Source organism: Monodelphis domestica, chromosome 2 (assembly GCF_027887165.1).
Source record: "Monodelphis domestica isolate mMonDom1 chromosome 2, mMonDom1.pri, whole genome shotgun sequence".
Lineage (NCBI taxonomy): Eukaryota > Metazoa > Chordata > Mammalia > Didelphimorphia > Didelphidae > Monodelphis > Monodelphis domestica.
The window spans coordinates 421372996-421397431 of record NC_077228.1 but is presented as its reverse complement, the minus strand read 5'-3'; the positions used below and the strand labels follow the sequence as shown (position 1 = coordinate 421397431).

Below are 24436 nucleotides of genomic sequence, written 5' to 3'. Positions count from 1 at the left end.
TTAGAAATAATTTAGGGAGACAAGGAGGACTTTCAGGAGGGCTGGGCTCTGATTAGAGAGTCCTAGCCAGCACCCCCTCAGGGGTCTGTGTTATTTGTAGCAGGTGGAAGAACCAGTAGTAGGATTTCTGGAGAGAAAGCAGCTATTGATTAAAGACAGGGATTCAGGATCTTCACTGGTGGCTTCAGAGGTCCTTCAGCCAACTCAGAAACTGGACCTTTCATCTCTCAGTTCTGAGATCAAAGACCCCCCCCAGGGGCTGTTCAGAATCCCCTCCAGCTCACTGTTCTTATCCCATAAGCCCTTGCTCTCCCAACTGCCATTCCAGTCCTGTCAATCAACCATGGAATTCCAAAAACCCTCCTCGTCATCCTAACAGTAAACTAAACCCTTTAGAATTACCTTTGAATACCTTCTGCCTGGTACCATCTTGATTACTGTTCTCTGTAGGATTCTTTATAGTCTTTTCATTTATCAACAATATATCTATTTATATGAACTAAGGTCTCTAACCTTAGTTTTTTCTTTCCCTTAATTTACACATAAGCAACTCTCTGAGACTATTTTGCAGAACATATGGCAATCTGTATTGGTAGTTTCCTCATCAGTAGTTTCATATACTAATGAAATCATAAATCTGGTCCCCTTAAAATCTTTTTACCAGAGTTCTCACATTCAATTATTATCAGGGAAAGTTAAGAGTTTGCCTACAGTGACTTGTATTGCACTCTGTAAATAGGCAAAATGTTATAAAAGGAGGTATAGACCACTCTTGTATTCCTATAGCATTCCTGAGCATAGGGTGTTATGCCTGTTTATTATTCTTCAGTAATATCTGTACTAACAGAATTTTCTTTAAATGTGGAAAAAAGACCAAAAGGGCTCTTCTCCATTACTTATCACAGGTGATATCTTGTGACCTACTAACTTTGGTTTCCATCTTCATCACTGATCTGACAGGATCACTTTGAACAGATACGACACCCTCTGAGCCTTTACTTTTACTACTCCTAATTATGGATGAGCAGAAAAAATATCTTATTCAGAATATCACAGAGTCTAAGAGCTTGAATGAGCCTTAGAAACCAGATATTCCAACCTATACTGGACCAAAATTACCTTTAAAATATCTCCCCAAATCTACCTAAAATAATCAGCACAGACTATTTGTAATGGAGATAAGATAAAATATTCCCAATTAGATTAGGTGTGAAACAAAGATGCCTATTTTCACCAATATTATTTAATATTGTATTGGAAATATTAGCAGAAGTAGTAAGAGAAGAAAAATAAATTGAAGGAATCAGAAGGGGCAATTAATTATGTCCAGAGAATTCTAAAACTCTGTATATCCTTAGACCTAGCAATATCACTGTTGGGTCTCTTCCCCAGGGTGATCAGGGAAAAAGAAAAGAACCTATATGTTCTAAAATATTGAGAGCAGTTCTTTTTGGGGTGGCAAAGAACTAGAAATTGAGGAAATACCCTTCAATTAGGGAAAACTGAGCAAGCTGTAGCATATGATTGTGTTGGAATACTACTGTGTCATAAGAAATGATGAGTAGGTTTATTTAAATAAAACATGGTAAAACTTATGTGAAATTATGAAAAGCAAAATGAGCAGAACCAAGAGAATATTTTATATATCTACAGAATTAATGTTTGAGGAATAAGTCATGAGTGCCCACCTCTAAAAAATTGATAACTAGAAACATGAAAGAAATAGTTTATATATACATATATTTTTTTCATTAATTGATGCCTTCTCTAGAGTGACAGGGGGATGGGGGGAGATAGAGGGATACCTGAGAGTTTTAATGTAACCCACAAACAAAATTTTTTCAAAAGAACAAGTAGTTATTCTCTTTTTGCTTGATGATCTCCAATGAGGAATCCACTTAAGGAGTAAGTAGATTTATTTCACTTTGGATAGTTTTAATTTTCAGGAAGTTTTTCCTTCTATAGAGCCAATTTTCCAACTTCTCATTATTATTAGATCTACCCTCTGCCTAAGAATGCACTCCCTCATCTGCAAGATATACCTTCCTTCACAATAGCTCAAAACTCACTTTCTACAAGAAGCCTTTCAAGGATATTCCTTCACATCCCCCACCAGTACCTTCTTTCTGAGTTTACTTCCCAATTACACTCTAAATAATCTATACATATATAGTTATTTTCATATTGTCTCCCCTGTTACAATATGAACTCCTTGAAGTCAGGGCCAAGTGTTTGCCTTTCTTCATAATCCTATCACTTAGCAAAAAAATAAATGCTTAATAAAAGCTTGTTGCCTGGCTGACTACCTGTCTGGCAAGCAAAACAGGTTTGTCCTCCTCTTTACATTGACAATTCTTCAGATGCTTGAAGATAGTTTTCATGTTCCATATAAGCCTTTTCTTCTTCAGACTTAATGTCTCTTCCTCCCCAATTTTTCAGTTGATCCTCCTATATCAAGCATATTGTTTAGATCTGTAACAATTCTAATTGCCTTCTTTTCAGTACATTCTGGTATAAAAAAAAGGTAGTGCCAGGTATGAAACACAACACTATAGATATGGCCTTATTTCTCTTTGTTTGGGAAATCATTACATCTGCTTTTTTTTTTTTTTGCTATAATTGTATGCTATTGACACATTTTGAGTTTATGTTTCACCTAACTTCAAGATCATTTCCACATGAACTGTTCTTTCATGACTGAAAACAACTCAATAACAACAAATGTCCCATCCATCTTGTATTTATGAAGTTGATTTTTTAAACCCAAATGTATAACAGCTTCTTCAGTTTGACACATTTTTTTTAGCCTATCAAGATCTTTTTGCATCTGAATTTTGTCATTTTTTGGTTTAGCTAACCCAACAAGCTTTGTGTCATTTTCAAATTGCTTGATATATACTTTTATTTAAATCTTTTTTTTAAGCCCTTACTTTCCATCTTGTAATCAATACTGTGTATTGGTTACATGGCAGAAGAGTGGCAAGGGCTAGGCAATAAGGGTTAAGTGACTTGCCCAGGGTCACACAGCTGGGAAGTATCTGAGGCCATATTTGAACCTAAGACCTCCTGTCTCTAGGCCTGGCTCTCAATCTACTGAGCTACCCCGCTGCCCCTATTTAAATATTTAATAGAACAGTGCAGCAGATATTGACTGTTCATTAAATTCCTTCTTCCAAGTTGACATCGATTCACTAATCTTTGGGACGAACTATTTCCCATTCTTCCTAATTGTATTATCATATAACGTAGATAATTATCTTTTCATCTTATCCTGAAGCAGAGAGACTTTGGCAAATATTTGCTGAAAGTAAGCATTCTCTGGATGTACAATTCTAGTTTCCCTGACTTTTCAGTTTTTATCTCTCTTTGCTTTAAATTCTTTCTCTGTAAATGAGGGAAACTGGACTAAATGAGCACTAAGATGTTTTCCAATCATAAAACTATTATTCTGCAATTGTAAGACAAAACATTTTTTCATTACATGATATAAAATGTTTCTGGTAAATATTACAAATAGTTGTTATGAATAAAATCTACAATTTACATTAAATCATGTTCTTAAGATATTTGTTGTGCCAAATTTTTGCCTTTACCTAAAATATTTTTATTGTCTATAAAATCTTATCCTAAAGACATGTTAAGAAATGATACTATGTTAAACTAAATATGGATTTGCCTAGAGTAAGGGATCATGAAAATCTAATAACACATTTGAAACTAGGACATAAGCTTATGAAAATTTAAGAATTCCCCTGAAATATTCAGAACCATTATTTTTAAATCTTTTCTTTTGAACTACATCTTTTTCTATGTAAGTTTAATAGAAAGAAGTTTTCCTTTGAGTCCTTAGCTAAAAGAAAGGTCTAAATCTAGTGGAATTTTATGGATTTGCAGATAAGCTATTTTCTTTTTTAAGTTAGGTCATGATTACATATATGGGGAACTGATTTGTTATCTTCTGGTTTGGAAGACTTGGATACCTTTCTTGATGGCTTTGACAAAAGCAAAGAATTATGGTCATAAAGTATGGGAATATACAATAGGAAATTGTTATAATGTGCTTTTGTTAGCTTGAATATAAATAAGTAAAATAGCAATTACTTTTAGTGAATGGAAACATCAAATAAAAAGAATTTTTTTTTTTCTATTCTCAGGCTACACGACATGCAGAAATGGTAGCAATTGATCAGGTCCTAGAGTGGTGTCATCGTTATGGTAAAAGTCCTACAGAAGTATTTGAACACACTGTATTATATGTCACTGTGGAGCCATGTATAATGTGTGCAGCTGCTCTTCGCCTGATGAGTATCCTTTGTCTTTGCTAGGTAATGCTTTTGTCCCTGTCACATGACTACAAAAGTAGCTGGATGTGTGCTATACGCTATATAGTATATATGTTTTATACACTATATACAAAAATTCAAAATGTCTTAAAGCATTCAAACCACAAAAGGCCATATCACTTTATAAAAAATTGGGGGGGAGGTTCTTATCAATAAAATTTGAATATTTTCTTATAATTAGTTAACTACTTAAAGAAATTAGAAGCTAAAAAGCATTTGAATTATCCTATTGGGAGTTAGAGCCATCTAATGGTAAATCATAAATGGAAATAAAGCATCAGTGACATTATGTTAAGTCAACATGAAAATACAAGGTTTTCAAATAACTTTTCACCAACTTATTTTTGTACATATTTTTATTTTGTAAACTTTCCAAAAAAATAGTGAATTTGAAAACTGATTAGAAACAACCTTTTAATTTAGAAGATTCAAAATTTCTTTGTTTTACATATTTTTTTGTCCATTTTGCAATTAAAATAGCAACATTCTATTTTAATTACCTACACAGGTATGTGAAAAAGACATATAGAACCCTTTTAAAAAATAATGAACCTTTGTTAAGTTAAAATGATAAAATTTCATTGGTGGAAAGAACTTCAAATATTATATATTTTTAAAAGAATGAAAAAGGGGCAGTTAGGTGACTCAGTGGATAAAGAGCCAGACCTAGAGATAGGAGGTCCTGAGTTCAAATTTGAATTCATATGCTTCCTAGTCGTGTGACCCTGGACAAGTCACTTAATCTCGATTGTCTAACCTTTACCACTCTTCTACCTTGGATCCAATACTTATCCAAATACTGATTCCTTCAGTCCTATTCTTACCAAATAGAGTATGCTTCTTCTCTAGTGTAATGAACTCCAAGGTCAGTTGCTTCTTATTCTCTTCAAGTTCACATCGATGATAGGCAAAACACAATAACACAAATGTGTAAAAAAATTTTTAATAGCTCTTTTGGAGGTGGCAAAGAATTGGAATCTGAAGGGATGTCCTTCAGTTAGGGAATAATGGAACAAGATATAATGTGGTGGAATGCTATTGTGCCATAAGAAATGATGAAGGGAATGGTTTCAGACAAACTTGTAAAGATTTGTTTCAACTGTTGCCTAGTGAAGTGAAAAGAACCAGAACAATTTATACATTGATATTATAAAGACAAATAACTTTGAAAGACTTAGGAACTTCGATTAGTATAGCCATCAACCATGATTCCAGACAACTAATGATGAAACATTTATTTGCCTCCTCATAGAGATGAAAAACTCAGGTTGCTGAATGAGGCTTATACATACACATGTGCATACATGCACATATACATATACATATATATGTGTGTATATTCTTATATTTATATATGTATATACAAGGGTGTATTGAACTTGGCCAATGTGGGAATCTGCTTTGTAACAGTGGTTTTGTTTTACTTTTGTTTCCAATTGGGGGGAAAAGTGAATTTTTGCTCATTGAAAAAAACACAATTTTATTCTATTAATCTGTCCTTAACCCTTTGCAATCTGAGATCCAGACCCATCATATAACTCAAACTTGTTTCTCAATTATAAAACTTGATGGTCCTTTCTCAGCCCTTATGCTTCTTAGCCTGTCTGCTGCATTTGGCACAGATGATTATACTCTCTGCTCTCTGGGTTTTTGTGACACTACTTTCTCTTTATTTTCCTTTAACACCACTGGTCACTACTCAGTTTCTTTTACTGGCTTATACATCTCAACCTCCATAATTGAAAGTATCTCTGGGTCCATGAACAAAGTGGAATGTCACTGGTACCCAATTTTAACATGGCTGTTCATGCTATTTCAAGTTTAACCCTTGTAAGATGGAGGCTTAGAGAAAGCTAAAGTTCAGATCTCCGGAAAACCCTTCCCGACCGATCTCAAACTATAAGCTCCTAAGGTGCCGAAATTCAAAACGATCAACAGCACAGACCCTGGGAACCCTCCTCCTGGACCTGGACCCGGATCAAAAGGTACGGCTCCCCTCAAAAGCCAGAACCCGAGATCACTCGGACCTCAGGGGTAGGAGCGCAGAGTCCTAGGCTCCCGGAAGCCGCAGCCCGGCCCGGCTCAGAGAGCAGGGTCCTCGGAACAACAACCCTAAGGGCCTTCTACCCGAGTCCCAGTGAAAGTTACTGCCTGGGGCTCCCGCTGCAGAGAGCTGGTCGAAACAACAGCAACCCTCAGGGCGGTCAAGACAGCCTCACGGGCTGGATCCTGCTATCCAAGTCTCAGTGAAAGTCCCTGCCCTCGGAGCTTGGGGAAGCTGCAGCCCATCCCCCCCGCAGGCCGACGAAACAGCCTCACAGCCAGCGATTCTGAAGGCAACTTCCGGAAAGCGAGCCGGGGGGAGAGTGTGGCCTCGTGGTCCGACCCTTCCATTCCAGTTCCAGTGAGGCATATTCAGTTTAACCCAGGGAAAGCTCATAGAACCAACATCTGCCCAGGACTAAAGCCTCTGAACACCAGACAGAGATAAGAAAAGCTAATCCTCCACATTCAGAGATGGCAAACTCCACAGAAGCACAGAAGCCCCAAAATACCAAGAAAAATAAGAAGAAAGGGGCAACTTTGGACACATTCTATGGAGCCAAAATACAAAATACAGAGCAGATAGAAGAAGATATACAAGAAAATGCTCCAAAATCTTCCAAAGGAAATAGAAACTCTCCACAAACCCATGAAGAATTTGAATCAGAAATGACCAAAAAGATGGAAGCCCTCTGGGAGGAAAAGTGGGAAATAATGCAAAAGAAATTCACGCATCTACAAAACCAGTTTGACCAAACTGTAAAAGAAAACCAGGCTTTAAAGCAAGAACTAATAAAGCAAAGCCAAAACACCAAGAAATTAGAAGAGAACATAAAATATCTCACCGACAAGGTGATAGATCTGGAAAATAGAGGGAGAAGAGAGAATTTAAGAATAATTGGACTCCCAGAAAACCAGAAATAAACACCAAACTGGACATGGTGATACAAGATATAATCAAAGAAAATTGCCCAGAGATTCTAGAACAAGGGGGCAATACAGCCACTGACAGAGCTCACAGAACACCTTCTACACTAAACCCCCAAAAGACAACTCCCAGGAATGTAATTGCCAAATTCAAGTTTAACCCTTTTAAGGTCCAAGTCTTGTATGAAGATTTTCTTTATTTCTTAAGCTACATTTTATTTTATTAAAAAAAATTTTAAATAATATTTTATTTCCCCTAATGACATGTAAAAACAATTTTTAACATTCTTTTAAAAATTTTTTTGAGTTCTAATTTTACTCCTTTCTTAATATCCTTCTTCCCTCATTGCATCCCACTCCTCCCCTTTCCTGAGACAGTAAGCAGTTGATATAGATTTTTTATGTGTAATCATGTTAAGCATTTCCCCATATTAATAATTTTGTGGAAGAGATCCTAAAGGAAAAAGAAGAAAGAAATTGAAATATATTGTTTTGGTCTGCATTCAGATTCTATCAGTTCTTTCTCTGAAGGCCAGTAGCATTTTTTATAATGAGTTTCTGGGATTGTTTTGGACTACTGTATTGCTGAGAAAAACTAGGTCATTCACAGTTGTTATCAAAAATTTTTTTGCTGATACTGTGTACAATGTTCTTCTGGTTCTGCTCATATTACTTTGCATTAGTTCATGTTATAACCCTTCCAGGTTTTTCCAAAATTGTCCTGCTAGTCATTTCTTATGGTATTCCATCACAATCATATACTACAGTTTGTTCAGCTATTCCCCAGTTTATTGACAACCCATCATTTTCCATTTCTTTGCTACTACAGAAAGAGCTGCAAGAAATATTTTTGTACAAATAGGTCCTTTCCCCTTTATTTGGATTTCTTTAGGATACAGACCCAGTAGTGTTATTGCTGGATCATAGGGCATGCACAGATGTAGCCCTTTGGTTATAGTTCCAAATTGCTCTCCAGAAAGGTTAGATCAGATCACACCTCCACCAGCATTTCATTAGTGTCCTAGTTTTCCCATGTCCCCTCCAATAGCTGTCATTTTCCTTTTCTGTTATATTGACCAACCTTTATAGGCGTGAGGTGGCATAATTTGCATTTTTCTAGTCAAGAGTGATTTAGATCATTTTTTGCATGAAGACTTTCTAGCAGAGAAAAGATCAATATGTTTCTCTCAGAGAAGGAAATCAGTAATAGAAAGGCATCTTCCTAAATTTCATAAGATATTAGAGCTAACATGGGGCCTTAGAAATCATCTACTCCCATCTTCTCATTGAACATATATGTAAAAAAAAGCCCAGAGAAGTCATATAACAAGATCACACAATTGGTAAATGGCATGGGCAAGCCTCGACCTGAGTTCTATTGATTCCAACTATGCATATGCTGGTTAGTGAATTATTTCCTTTGTTTCTTTATCTGTCAGAGAGAATGAAATGATTTGAGGAGGAGAAAAATATAGACTTCTTTTTTCATTTAGTAGTTTGAATTATATTAATTGGTATTTGTTTATAGTTTGCTAAATGTTTTAAAGTCCCTTTTCATTTTTATATGCCCAGTCTATAAGGTTCTTATGTGCAGTATGCCTCTTGTCTCCAAATTGTTGATATTCTCCTCATAGTATTTGAGTATTCATGAAATACTGTTATCAGCCTAACAGTAATCCCAAGCAGGCTCACTTAAGGACCATTTCCTTCATGAGGCATTCCCTGATTCTATTTCTTGGTAAAAAACAAAAACAAGAAACCTTTCATTTAAAGAGTTTATGTGGTTTTGTAGCTCTCTAATGCACTTATCACAAAATATAGTTATCTGTATGTGTCTATTTTCTTCCTACTAGACTGTATGTTCTGTGAGAGTAGTGGCTTTTCTAAACTTTGTCTCTATCCCAGAGTCCAACAGAGTCCTCCGTATATAGGTGCTTAGTAATTGTTTGATTAATTCAGTTAGATTGAATTGGCTTGTCTTTATTTATATCACTGGAGGTGGGTTCATACTTTGGCTTCATAGACCTTAATTCTTTCACACAAATTCCACTTGTTGTATATGGCTGCCAGAATGAACGATTTGGAGGTTGCGGCTCTGTTCTGGATATTGCTTCTGCAGACTTACCAAATACTGGGACACCATTCCAGGTAAGACAGAGAAGGATGATCTTATCTATTCCTTTTCCTGGAAGTGTTATTTTCCTTTTTGTTTGGTGATTGTGTTAATCAGCATTATAAAATTGTTGATAGAATTCTGTGCAGTTGGCATGTTCTTTCTTTATGTAAGGTCAAGTCTAGTGCTTAGAATTCCTAAAAAGACAGAGTTCTTGGTTGTTGAATATGATTGGAACCTATCTTAGACATGTGTATGTACCTTTATGTGCATGTGAATATGTGCATGCCTCATATTTGGAGTTTTTTTACTTTGCCTGAAAAAGAGAATTTGGTTGTGACATATGTTTGTGACCTAATTGACTCAAAAAGAAGATTTGGAGTTTAAATCTCTAAGTGAATGTTTTTTACTCTGGGTCCCTGGATAGTAAGAGACCAACAAGATACCTGGGGAACTTACTTTTGTTCCTTCCTTTTTGGATTTTTAGGTATATTTCTGGCCCTAGTGTGACTACTGTGTTATAGGTTCCAGAATAAAGAAAATGTGAGAAATAATTAACCATACTTATCAGTCAGATTTAAAATTCATTTCACATCACTTGTTGAACCACCCTTTGAAAAAGAGTGTGATTAATATTAATATTCTACAGCTGGCACAATTGCCCTCATTAATATTGCTTTATGCAGAATACATGTTTAACAACTTAGCAGAACCATCCTGTAGCAATAATGGATACATGAATGAAGAACTTTTATGCTTTGCATATAGAAATTATTTATAATATGAACATTTGATGCTTAATTCCCTTAAGATCAAGAGGTCATTAGTGGTCCACCCTTCTCTTTTCCTTTCCTGTTGTCACATATGAAAGTGCATACATTTACTTGTATTTGAGGAATATCATATGTTGTCAAACTTAAATTTATCCTTAACCTTACCCCCAGTGTAGGAGTTCTTTAAGGACAACCTGACCTCGAATATAGTGGTTTACTGGTGGTGGTAGCAATGTTTTGGAAGGAATAGTTTCCTGCTGTGTCACCAGTCTCTCCTGAATAACAATGCTTTGAGTATACAACTTGTCTTATCTGCTGCCACTCTCTCTTATTTACCTCTATGTTCATGTATATACACAGGCACAAGAAATGACCTAGTATAAGTGGAAGAAGGAAAGGAGGGGCAGTGCTCATTATTTCTTCCTGTTTTAGCTTGACTAGAAAGGGATATTGATTAAGTTCTATGCATTATTCAGCTTTAATTTGGGAAGAAAAGAATAAAAGAGAAGTACAATGCAGAGGGGGGTAAGGGTGGGATGAGTGGGGGGGGGGACTAGGAAGAAGGAGCAAAATCAAGTTCTGTCCCTGCCTTTCTCTTCTTTTCTTAAACAATGAAGCAATTATTCTCCAAGTCATCCAGGTAAAAAAATCTTAGAGTCATTCTTCCCTCTCTTCAATCACAGGATCCTAGATTCTCCCTCATCTAGTCATTTGCCAAGCCTGACAGATTTTCCTCCGAAATGTCTCTTGCCTCTGACCTCTATTCTTACAGCTTTCATTTTAATTCTGATCCTAATTAGGTCCCACCTGGATTACTTACTGGCTTCTCTAACACCAAACTTTCACCCGTTTAATCCATTTTGCATAATGCTGCCAGGATGGTTTTCCCTAAAGTGACATTTTCATATCACTTCTCTGCTCAAGAAAACTGAAATGGCTCCTTATTGCCTTCCACTTTGACATTTGGAATCATCATTGCTCATTGCAATGGAAGTGCAGATACACTTAACAATAGGGTGAATAATTCCATAATTACCTTTTCCATCTCTTTCTGAAGAGTCTAGCTGATCCCATCAACTCCATTTGGCTTTCCAAATAAAATTCAAACTCCTATCTGGTCTTCAAGACTCTCTTTACTCAGTTATTTTATTTATTACTATTTTGCAAGATAACTTTCTCTACTGCAGTCAGGCTAGTCTTCTCAGTGCTCTCCTAAGGAGAGGTGTCCAGTGGTCTCTCTGAGGGTACAAGGTTTCTCCATGTAAGTGTGATGATTCAGTCGAGTAATGGAGATGAGAAACACTGTGTGTTAGACTCACATGCATAGGCATTACACAGTGTTCTGCCTTAGCACAGAGGTTCCTTTATTATATAGGCTGGTGATTACATACTTCTTTGGCACACAATCAATTTTCTGCATATGTGTTTCCATAATACTTAACAACAGATGCATAGCCTAAGGAGATAGCCAATGAAACATTGTTGCTCTACATGAATGAAATAAATAGGGTGATCTAGAGGTTAGTTCTCTCTGACCTAGGAGAATCATTGTTACTTTTGGTCAGCTTTCACAGTCAATCACAATTACTTAGGAGATGGGTAACAAAACATTTTGTAGCTAGGTACAAGGTTACAGGGCATTTTAACGACAGATCAAATTTAGGGTTTTCCTCAACTTACAAGATTTATTTTTCTTGTGTTACTTTAAAGCACCTGGCAATATTGCCTGGTTTCTTTCCATAAACAGAATTCAGTGGAGTGTGTCTTGAAGGTGATTGATGTTCTTGGCTTGCTTGGCTTGTAATGGGAGTGAAAGTGGCTCTGTTAAGAGGGAAAGGAGGGGGGTAATGGGTTGTGATCTTTGGGCCTTAATTCTGTAAATGCAATCTTTTGGGGTAATAACCTAGGGGGATTAAAGTGGGAGATATATATATATCGATAGATAAATCCTGTAAGTATTTGCTCTCATATTATTTCTTCTGTATTGGGGAGGAAACAATAATCATAACAAGTCCATTAGTAAGGAAAGTTTGAGAGAGAGAAGTCACAGAAGGGGGTTAGTGGGGGACTTTGTTCTTGGGGGGGGCTACCTTGCAGTTCCCGGCTCCCAAACCAGTGGGGGTCTGTTGGCTCCCTGCACTCTCCCCTGTCCTCCAAGAAAGCCAAATACTTTTTCCTTCTTGCCCTTTGCCAGTGCTTTTCCTCCTCATCTGGAATAGTCCTAGATATCTTTTGAAATCATACCCATCCTTTAGGTCTCATCTCTTCTATAAAACTTTTCTCAATTACTCCAGCCAGCATTTACTTTCCCAGACTCTGAATTATTTTTTGTGCTTATAATTCTTCTAGTTAGTGCCACACAGTATAAGTCTTATTTATTCACTGAATACTTGATATATGCTAGTGTCTTACCAGCTAAATTATCTGGATGTGTAGTAGGCAATACATAGTTGTTAACTAATTGACATATTAAATTGAGACAACTTTGATGCCATTTTGGAAAAGAAGAAAAAAATAAAGAGTAGTTTTATTTCATTTACATTTCCAGTGGAGGTGTTTAGGAAAGAATGGTACCTTTGGTGTGAGGACTTGCCAAGACCTTTTCGAAGGTGCTTTCCTCTTTTGTTGTCTACCTGCTACCTAGCTCTTATATAAGAGCCAGAATGTAAGGGATTGGACAAGAGTATAGTTGCCAGGAATTTAATGAATTCCAAATGATTTTTTAGCAATTTATTTATAAAATATAAAAAGAGTGAAAGTAAGAAAATCAGAGAGAGGATAGGGTGAGATATCTAACCTAACACACTAAGTATTTTGCTCTGACCCCTGGCTCAACCCATGCAGGGCTAATTGGTCCACAGCCAATTGAGGCTGAATGAATAAAGGGGATGAATAAAGCAAGAGCTTCAGTCACAAAATCTCTCTCAAGAGGGGAGGCCTCTCTTTAGGCTAGTTCCTTCAGAAAATCCAGGAAAGGAGGCAGCTCAAACTACATGTTAGTTCAAAAGGAGAAATTTAAGAACAGTCTCACCAAGTCCATGGTCTCAGGTCCAGTAAGCAGATTCTTCACCAGCCTCCAACTCGAACTCAGAACTCCAAAGAATAAAAATCCTTTAAAAGATACTTCTTTGCGTCACTTCCTGTGCCTTCCCCTGCTTTTTATGTGGACATATTATAATCTATAGTTTTGTTTAGTCAGTGGTTTCTGATTTGTCACCCACTTTTGCACACATGGGTCACAGACCTCCCCCACTCAAGTGTAAGTGGGGTATATATGCTTCTGGTGATTAAATCTAAAAATGGGCAGGGGAGAGTTAATCCCATCTTCATACATGTGGCTCCAAAAAGCTGTAGCATGAGCAGCAGCTGTACCCAGTAAACCCTCTAAGCTGGAGAGGTAAACCAGGTTCAGGGTAAATGATAGGCCTCCAACCCATCCCTGGAAGAAGAAACAGATGAGAACAGTTTGTTACAATGGCCATAAAAGAAATTGAAGCAGGCATTGTGGAGTACTTAGAGCTTGGTTAGACATTGAAGAAGTCAAGTTCATCCACTTCATCCCAAGTCATCCTTAGTCATCTTAACTTTTATTGTGCACTTTGATGACTTTGGAAGATAATGTCAGGATGATAACGTTCTGCAACTCTTCTGCATTTAAATCCAATTCATCAAGCCAAAAAAAAAAATCACCCAGTGGTGTCATATTGGTCCTCTGAGTACAAAGGACAGCAATCAACAATCAACATTCCCAGTGACCCCAGATCCTATATATATTGCTATATTTGAAATGCCTCATAGAATTCCTGACTATGTACATTTTTTCTGGTCTCTAATACAAAATACTTTCATAATCTTGCATTCTCCTTTTTCTTATTTCAATAGTGCATTCCTGGATATCAAGCTGAGGAAGCAGTGGAAATGTTAAAGACCTTCTACAAACAAGAAAATCCAAATGGTTAGTTTTCTTGTAATGTACAGACCAATGCATTGAAACAAATCAAAGCACAAAATTCAGACATTGTCATACTTACATATTTTCTCTTTCTTTTCTAATATTTTTGTAGCACCAAAATCAAAAGTCCGGAAAAAGGAAGGTCACAAATGTTGAACTTCATCTGATGGAAGACCCATCTTTAATAGTGACTTCAATAAAATGCTTGTAATGGAAACATTTAACATGACATGGCTGAATCACATATCCAGCCATGGTCCAGCCATACCAGCAAACCAAATGTTCCTCATGTTCTATCAATTGCAGTGGTTATCCTCCATTCTTGGAAAAGTCTTCCTCTTTATCTCTACCTCTTAGAATACTTGATTCTTTCAAAATTCAGTTCAAACTCCATCTTCTGCAAGAAGATTTTTCTGGTTTTTCCCAGCTAGAAGTGCCTTAAAAACTTAACAGCAAAAGTTACCTTGTATTTATCTTGAATGTGTCTTATTTATACATATATAGGTACATGTTGTAATTCAGAATATAAGCTCCCTGGGGAAAGGACTGTTTTGTTTTTCTTTTGTATCTCTTGAATTTAGCACAGTGTCTGATACATAGTAGCAGATCAATAAATAATGATATATTTTAATTAATTAAAATGGTCGTTGATCATATGCTTCTTCTAGGTTTTATGGGAGGGTGTAGTGAGAGAAGGAGCAGGGAAAGGTTTTTCCAAATAGGGAAAAGAAAAAATTATGTAGCCAACCTGAAGGGGATTGGCCTAATGTATTTCAAGTGTTAAGTTTTGGGAGGAAAAATTTGAAAAAAATTGAGAAAAAAAATGAGGAGAGTTTGAAGAACAGGCTCAATTACTGATTCAAATTTCCCTGCAGTTTGTGAGAGAAACAGAATCATAGATAATTAAGGAGAGTATAAAAGGATTAAGAAGAATTAGGGATAGAAATTGAAATAGATTCAAGAAGAATAAGGAGAAGAGAGTTGGCAATACAAAACATGATAAGGAACAAAAGATTCATGAAAATATTAGTGAGTTGAATAAATTAATAGAGTTGTGAGGGGGCAAACTGGTAAAACTGACAGGAGATGGGATAAGACTGAAGGGAAAGTGGGGATAAGCATGGCTACAGAGTTGTTGAAACAAAGGAAAGGACAATGAATTGTCTGTAAAATGTTTTAACCAGGTATTTATGGTTGAGGTGAAACACTAATAAGGATTTTAAAAAATAAGACTAAAAATCTCAAATAAATACTTTTTGTCTGAGAAACAACTCTAAGACAGAAGAGTTAGGGCTAGGCAAATGGGGTTAAATGATTGTTGGGTCATCATAGCTAGGAAGTGTCTAAGACCAGATTTGAACCCAGTTCCTTCCAACTCTAGGTCTAGTGTTCGATGTCACCTAGTGACCCAAATGCAAGATTCCTTAAAAAAAAAATAGAAGTTACGTTTTAATGGGGAAGAAAGAGATTTCTTGTCAGGATGATAAATGAAAGAGTTTTACACAGAGAAGAAAGGAAATAAAAAGGATATCTGTGCAATGAGAGCTTACTACAGATTTGATGCTCTTTTTGAAGAGGAAGAAGCTTCTAGTTCTTTCCAAGAGTAATAAAGTAGAGACACAAAAGTTATCAGGTAAGAGATAATCTAGTAAGATGCAGAGGAAGAAGAGAAAATAGTGATAGTTAGTGATTTCCCTGCCTATGGTATAGGATCATCTGTTTGTTGATCCGATAACAATGATAGTGAGATGTGCTATATTTCCTGGAGAATGTACCCAAGATGTAAAAGAGAACCTCCCCAAATTTACAAAATAGATAACAGCTATCCTCTTCTGGTCATTTATATGGACATGAGCTGTATTTCCATAAAGAACCCCAAAAGTATTGCCAAGGAATAAAAATCTTGGGCAAAGATTTAATACTAAAGGCCACGGAGTTTTAGGGATCTAGACTAGCAGATTAAATCTGGGAGGTTAATTTAGCTATTAAAAGTGATATCTGAAAATGGTGTTTGGATTTGTAATATATGGCCAGTTAGAGGGTCACACACATACACCAGGGAACTGGAGAGAGGGAAAGAAAGAGTTGAGAGAAATGAAGAGAAGGAAGAGATCTTCCCCTTGAGGAAGGTAACCCAGCTTTGTCTCCTTGAGGGACAAAGTATGTATCCTCAGAGAGTAGTTTGGGAGGTAGAGATTAAAACTAGAGGCAAGAGCTTTAGTGAAATGGCACAGTTTCCCTTCTGTCCCAGCTATGGTTGAGAGACCAGTTGGTCCTTCCTGTCTCTGGGTCCTTATGCTACTTCTCCTAAACTAAACTCCTAACTCCCCTAAAACCTGGAGTTACTCCTCTGTCCAGAGGAGAGGATTACTCCTTTGGGTCTAGTTATTTGGACCCCTAGGATCCTGAGTTAACCCTCCCTTTTGGGGAGAGGCATGGTTCTCCCCAAATCTTCAGCTCCCTTTCTTAGAGTCAGGAACTAGGCAGACCTGATCTAAGTAGTATTTGAGATGAAGGTATCAGGTGAGAAAAGTGGGTAGCAGGAATCCCTATTGACTGGCAGACTGACCCCCCAAGTCTCAGGGGTCCTGGCTTTTGACCTGGACTTGTTTCCCGGTCAGCTGCTGGTTTGGTCCCTACACCTGAGCTAATCTAGTTAGAGTAATGGAGTTCAGGACAAGTTGGAGAGAGTGAGATAGAGAATAATCTTTGGAGGGAAGATTTTTCAGTAGATAGCTTTCTTCAAAGTCCCAATCTATGATGTCTCAAGCTGAGTAAGAGATTTCAGGGGTTCACTGGGAAGCAAATGATATCCAGAGGGGAACCCCAGCCTCAGAGGTCCTCTTCTCAGGCTCTCAACTGGAGGAGTCTGGTGAGCTGGCAGTTTTGAGTTCTCCCAGCTTCTGTTCTCTACCTGGAATCTTGAGGGGTTTTTTTTTTTCCTTTGCTCTTCCCCAATGCTTTCTCTTGGCATCTGATTCCTGCCAAAGATTTTCTCTCATACAGATTTATGGAGCATGGCTTACAATGTTGCATTGACAGATTTTTAATTAGAGGGAGAGTGTATCTATCAAAGAATGTATTTGCCATTTGTCTTGAAAATTCTAATCAAAAGTGCTTTAAATTAATTAGAATGGGGAAAGAACAAGACAACTTATATAGTATCCTTTGATTTAGATATTATAGAAAGAAGCCACAAAAAAGAGTAAAGAATAGCCATTCAGACATTAATGCTCACAGACACAAAATGCAAGAAAAGAGCCATTAACAAAATCCTTGGTCTCAAATATCTGTGCACATGTTCCCAAAGTGTAGGCAAGAACTAGAGGTTCTAATACAAGGGAGAAAATCTGACCTCATAAGTATCACTAAGATGAAGCTCATGACTAGATTTTGGCTCTGGGCAGGTATACCTTATTCAAAATAAATATGATAGATTAAAGGGGGGTAAGGGTGACATATTAAGAATATATACTTGCAAAGAAATCTAGAACCCACAGGGATTAGATATAATACTATTTGAGTGTAAGCCAAAGGAGTGGTAATGGTAGTATTTTTTTTTCCTTTGGAGACAATACAAACACTTGGACAGGAAGAGGAAATAGAGTTTGAGAAACAAATCACAAGCCTGACCTGAAGGTATCATATATAGTGATGGGGGAATTTCAGTTATTCATATATTTTCTGGAACACTCCTTTCAAAAGCAAAATAGCTAATAATTTCTTGAATTTTCTTGTTGATAATTTCATGCACTAAAAGGTGGAAATTCAACTAGGGTAAGTTCTCTTCTATTTCTGTGTTTCACAGAGAACTGGTTGCTGCATTGAAAATTATGGAATCTAGGATAAGTTTTTATTTCATCTTATGATAGAGGAGAGGAAATCTAGTTACTGTACATTCTGGAAAACCAGGTTTCAAAAGGTTCAGTGGAAGGATAGGGACTTCATGGGATAAAATGCTTTAAGGGAAGTTAACTCAAGGCACCATGCAAAAGACTGAAAAATGAAATTCTGAAGAAAACAAAGGAAACAATGAATAGGAAAATTGAGGTTTATCTGGAGAGACCAATAGGGATGCACAGGGAACTCATCTACCAACTTAGATTTAAAAAAAGAAATGTTCTGAAAATGGAAGCAAAGCCAGATAACAGAGATGAATATGTAAGCGTATACATCTTATTAAACATGTCAGAAATGCTACAGAAAACAAAAAGGATTTCTTTGTTTAGCTATGTTGGTGAAAAAATGTATCAAAGAAGGGTTGGAAATTTTGCTTGGAATGAATGGGACAATGATAATTGTCAATAGAGAGAAGGTATAAATGCTTAATTCTTAATTTGTTTCTATATTTTCTCTGCAAAGAAAATGACCTTTACACTGGAAATTACAGAACAAAAAAGAAACCCAAGACAAATTATGAAACAGGTAAGAGAATATCACTAACTTCCCTTCATGAATTCAAGTCACCTGGTCCAGATGGGCAACATCCTTAAACCCTGGAAGAACTGGCAGATGCAATTACAGATTCACTATTGGTGAAATTTGAAAGATTATAAAAAATAGATACCACCAGACTAGAGAAGGGCAAATTCCAGATTATCAAAAGAGGAAAGAGACCAGAATTAGCCTAGGGTTTGACTACAATTCTGGGGGAAATCTATAATATATTTTTCAAGAGATGATTGCCAGACCTCTAAAAAGTAAGCAGTGATTATCAAGAGTCAGGATGGCTTAATCAACAACAGGTCATGTCATAATAACCCTATTTCCTTTTTTGACAGGTTTCTGAAACCAATAGATAAGAGAAATGTTGTGAATAGAGTTTACCTATATTTTATCAAAGCTTTTGATAAAGTATTTCCTATGATTCTTGTGGAGAAGAGAGACAGATTACATAATAATACAGTGAGATAGATTCATAATTGGTTAGATTGATGGACTCAATGAGTAACTTAACAGTTTAATGTCAGTTTGACAGCTCTCCAATGTAGTACCCCAGATGGTTGTGCTTGGCCCTGTTATTAATATTTTTATCAGTCACTTGGATAAAGGAATGGAAGGTATGCTCATCAACTTTTCAGATGACAACGGAGCTGAGAGGGATAGTAGACGACATCCATGGGGACAGTGGATGACACAGTTAATGATAGATTCAGGGTCCAAAATGATATTGGCCAGCTAAAGTACTGGCTGAATCCAAAAAGATGAACTTCAGTAGAGATATATGTAAAGTTCTCTGCTTAGGTTAAAAAAAAAAAACAAACAAACCCAACCAACTTCACAAGTATGAGATGAGAGACGCATGATTAGACAGTATTTGTTCTGAAAAGAATCTGGAGGCCATTGGACTACAAGCTTAATATGAGTCAGCAGTGTGATATGGTAGCCAAAAAAGCTGATGAGATCTTGGGCCACATTGAGAGGATATGGCTTCCAGTAAGGGAGAGGTGATAGCACCATCGTACTCTGTCTTCATCAGACATCATCTGTAGTACTGCGCACAGTTCTGGGCACCACTGTTACAGAAGGCTGTTGATAGAGTGACGATGGTAAGGAGACTGGCCCCCAGAAGAAGAGCTTGAAGTTCATGACAGATAAGGATCATTTGAAAGCAATGGGCATGTTCATCCTAGAGAAAAGAAGACTTCTTGAAGAAGCCCAACACATTAGAAGAACTGGAAATGGTTACAAAGTTGTGGGGAACATAGGAGATACACAAAGAAGACTATTTGGTTATTTACCTCAACTGTATACCTCATTTTTCTCTGGCAACTTTTATTGGGCTTTGCTTATGAGAAAAATTTCAGAGGTGTTTGTTTTTCAAACATAAGATGGGAACTTACATTTCTAAAAGAACCCATTCTACCAGAGAGAAAGAAAATTAATGATTAAGTGACAGCAGCTGCCATGGATAACCCCTCAACTTGCTAGAAATTGTTGAACAGCTGGCCATTGAGCCTTTAGCATTAGCAGCTTTTCTGAAAGTTGCTGAATTGTAATAATTTGTTCAAAATCTTTGTTCAATATAATGGCCTTCTGTTTAATACTTGGATAATTTTGTACCTCCATGCACTTTTAAAAAAGAATACTTTTCAACAAGACTCCATGATGTGGTAGTAACTTTATATATTATATATATATATATATATATATATATATGTATATATATATATATACACACATACATATAACACACACATATTTTTCAAACCCTTACCTTCTATCTTAGAATCAATACTGTGTATTAGTTCCAAGGCAGAAGAGCAATGAGGGCTAGACAGTGGGGATTAAGTGACTTGTCCAGGGTCACATGCTACGAAGTGTCTGAGGCCATATTTAAACCTAGGACTTCCTATCTCTAGATCCAGCTCTCAATCCACTGGGCCACCCAGCTGTCCCCACAAATGCCCATTTTAACTCAATTCCTATTTTGTAGATAATGATCCATTGCACCCAGAAAAAACTATGTTTTAATAATTATTTGCTGAAGTATAAATAAAAGAGATGATTCTTATAGCAAAACTATGAAGAAAGAAAGAAAAGAAAACTTGTAGGGAAATAGGACATGACAGTTATATTCAGATATCTGAAGGGCTGTCATTTGGAGGAGGTATTAGATTTGTTTTGGCCCCAGAGGGTAAAACCAGGAGGAATGAGCAAAAGTGGCAAAGAGGCAAATATAGACTTGATGTTAGGAAAAACTACCTACAATTCACACTGCTGTCCCAAGGGGAAAAGAGCTGCCTTTTAGAGGTGATAAGTTTACCCTTCTTGGAGGTCCTCAAGTAGAATCTGAACTGGATAGTCACTTGTTGAGTATGTGGTGATGCATTTTGTGTATGAGTTGGACTAGATGATTGCTGAGATTTCTTCAAACCCTTAAATTCAGTAATTCTGTGAAAGGATGTGTCAAATGAACCAATGAACACTTTCCCAAAACCTGATATTTTGTAAACACCCTTTCCCGAAGTTAAAATAATATTGCGAATGGAGACAAATTAGGGTCTAGGGTTTCAGAAATTAGCAACCAGTGAACGCTTAACCGCCAAAAACAATACTTTAAATACTGGATTGTGCTGACAAATCAGAGTGTACACTGTAAGACACAATTACCTGATATGGGTGTAGATTGTTTTGTGCTGCAATTGTGGGCAGATGCTCAGAGCCTGTTATATCAGCATTTGATCCTTAATTGTTTGCAACCACAAGGATTCCTGACTGTATTATACCCTGGACCTTCTGAGTAGCATTATGGGTGGAATACATGCTGTGGTTACATGGTTTTTAGATTTCTGCTTACTGAAAGCATTTATAAAGTATGTACTCAGGTTGGGCTTTTTTTTAAACCCTTACCTTCCACCTTAGAATCAATAGTGTGTATTGGTTCCAAGGCACCAGTGTGGTAAGGGCTAGGCAATAGGGGTTAAGTGACTTACCCAGAGTCATACAGTGAGATCATTTCTAAGGGTAGATTTGAACCCAGGATTCCTGTCTCTAGTCCTGGCTCTTAATCCACTGAGTCATCTAACTGCCCCTATGTACTGTTGTATAAGAAATTAGATATGCTACTTCAAAGTCCAATATACTCCTAGATAAAGATTTTAGAATGTCTGCTTCAAAGAAAGACTAAAGCAAGTATTTATTCAAAATAGTTATGATCATATAGTTCCTAGGTTTGTCTTGGCAGGTGGACTCCCAGCCATTTTATATTCTCTATGGTTATTTTAATTGGAATTTCTCTATCTTTTGCCATTGGACTTTATTGGTAGTATAGAGAAATGCTGATGATATATGAGTTTATTTTATATCCTGCAACTTTGCTAAAGTTGTTAATTATTTCATTAAGTTTTTTGGTTTGTTCTCTAAGTATTATTAAAAATAAAAACCACTTCTGTGGTATAATTCTTCAGTGATTTTTAATAAATAACTACATACATAGGTAGTTTCCTTCATATCTGAAATTCATGTTAAAACTAGACAGTCTTGAGAAATCCCCATGATGGAAATTCCCATTCCCAGTGTATTTTTCCAGTGACATTGTTTCCATAATCTCAGAGCCTAAAGATTGGTGTGGTGGTATTTTGTGTGTGCATAACTCTCTGCAGTGGCCATAAGAGCATTGTCTCCCTTGTCCTTATTAAAGACTTGTTCTTTATTTAAAGAGAGAGAGAAAGAGAGAGAGAGAGTGAGAGAGAGAGAGACTGAAGGCAATCATAACTTCATTGTCCTAATCATCTTTTTTAGGACAGATAAAGTAGAATGTTCAAATAAGCCACCCATGGAAATAGGTTTGGTAAATATACTATTTGAGCTTATTTTTTGATATTTTGAGATAAGCAGTTGTGGGGAAGATATCTAGGATTTAAGTATGAGTGCAGGGACAATCATTTCATAAATCTCATCAGGAATTTTTTCTTTAGGTCATCCAAAGCAGCCTTCTAAGGGAACTTGATGGTTCTCACACTCCTTATATACACATAGCAGAAGTAGCAACAGCAACAGCAAGTTGCAAAGACTCTTGGTCCCCAGGCTTGCTGATTGTTGGTTGGCCCTGTATTTCTTGCCAGGCAAGTGTTGTGCTGCACAGCCTAGCCCAGAAGAGGGCCTTCATGTTCCACCAATAAAGCAGAGCTCCAGGTAGAGAGAAAGTGGATCCTCAGTTGTTATTTCTTGGGGAGGGCTTTTGCGGATTTTATGGTTTTAAGAAATATCTGACCTGTTTGTTTTTAATCAAATGTAATTATGACATAAATATTTTTTATATTTCTGAGAAGAGTAAGTAGTCATATTTATCAGGCTTTGTGAGCCAGAGGTTTACTCTTTTCTCTTTTTATTTTTGCCATATTTGACAAGCTTTATGGGGAAGAGCATATTTGATTTTAAATATTTAATAATGCTATATATGTAGCTTCTGCTCAACATTACCTATTTTTTTAAAGAAAAAAATCTTACCTTCTGTTTTAGAATTGATGGCAAGTATCTATTTCAAGGCAGAAGAGTGGTAAGGGTTGGGCATTTGGGGTTAAGTGATTTACATAGGTCACACATCTAGGAAATAAAGTATCTGAGGCCAAATTTGAATCCAGGTCCTCTAGATTACAGGTTTGTCTCTTTATCTACTGTACTACCTAGCTGCCTCTCAATATTACTTATTTTTAAAAGTAAGCATTTCTTTACATTTTAGTTCTTTGAGTAGTTCACTTCCTATCTTCATATATCAAATAATATCAGAGATAGAAAAGATCCTAGATATCACCTAGTTTGTTCCAAATTATCTTACAGATGAGGAGACCAAAGCCCTCAAAAGGAAGTGACTAAGCTAAGTTCTTAATTAAGGAAGTGATTGACATATCTTCTTTAGTGAACATCATTCATTGCTAGCCTTATCAATTTCCTCTCCCGTAAGCAGAAGGGTTCATTGATTATGACATTTTCCCAGTAATCATTTTTAGGGCAGACAAATGATGTATTTCTTTAATAGTCAGCAAGTTACCTGTGGTAACAGGTTCAAAATGCATCTTTATATAGAGTACTTGGGCTTTTTGATTGAACTTTTGAGAAATAGAATTGTAGGGAAAATATCTAGGATTTATGGAGGGAAAAAAGGATTTAGGTGTTATTCCAGAAACAATCATTTCTTAAACTACCTTAAAAAGAACCCCCCCCCCACCTGTTTATGCCTACATGATAGAAAAAAGTATTATATCTCTTTTCTGAGTAGAATTTGACCTACCTTTGTGGCAGTTATAAGGAATGAAAAAGTGATTTCTGATTTCTGGTGTGTTTAAACACATTTTGGTTTTTATTTTTTTCTTCCCTATAATGACTGAGGTACTGAAATATTTTGCCCTAAAATTTAAAAGTCTTAACTTGAAAGAGTTTGTTTTGTGAAGCATTAGGATTGCTCTGTATCTTTTGTTTAAGGAGGACAGAGTTTTTCATGGGTATTCAGGACTCCCCAGTGTGTCACAGGAGAATGCTAAGAGGGAATCAGGCAGCAGAACTTGAACAACCTTGTTTATGGTGGTGAACTGTGGGATATCTGAATAAAGGGATGATTCAGACTTTTGAACTTCCTAATCATTTTCTTTCTCTTAGATTTTAAGATATTCTTTCCTTAGACCTTCCAAAACATCTTTATGCTTTTCCTATGATGTTATTTTGTTCTCTTTTTATATTCTATGTTATTTTATGTGTGTGATTAAGTCTACCTACTAGATTTTAAATTCCATGACAGGGACCATATCTAATTGATACTTGTGTCTTGTCTGGCAGCACCTAGCAT

General features: G+C 36.5%; 1 protein-coding gene across 1 annotated transcript in view; it reads left to right on the top strand.

Annotated features, from left to right (window-relative positions):
- The window catches only part of ADAT2 (adenosine deaminase tRNA specific 2), a 40336-nt gene extending 25544 nt beyond the window's left edge, over window positions 1–14792 (top strand). The window contains exons 3-6 of the mRNA XM_007484654.3: window positions 4155–4305; window positions 9355–9461; window positions 14082–14154; window positions 14264–14792. Of these exons, the coding sequence (XP_007484716.1) occupies window positions 4155–4305; window positions 9355–9461; window positions 14082–14154; window positions 14264–14307 (375 nt within the window). The 3' untranslated portion in view covers window positions 14308–14792. The remainder of the gene's footprint in view (window positions 1–4154; window positions 4306–9354; window positions 9462–14081; window positions 14155–14263) is intronic.
- The last annotated feature ends 9644 nt before the right edge of the window (window positions 14793–24436 follow it).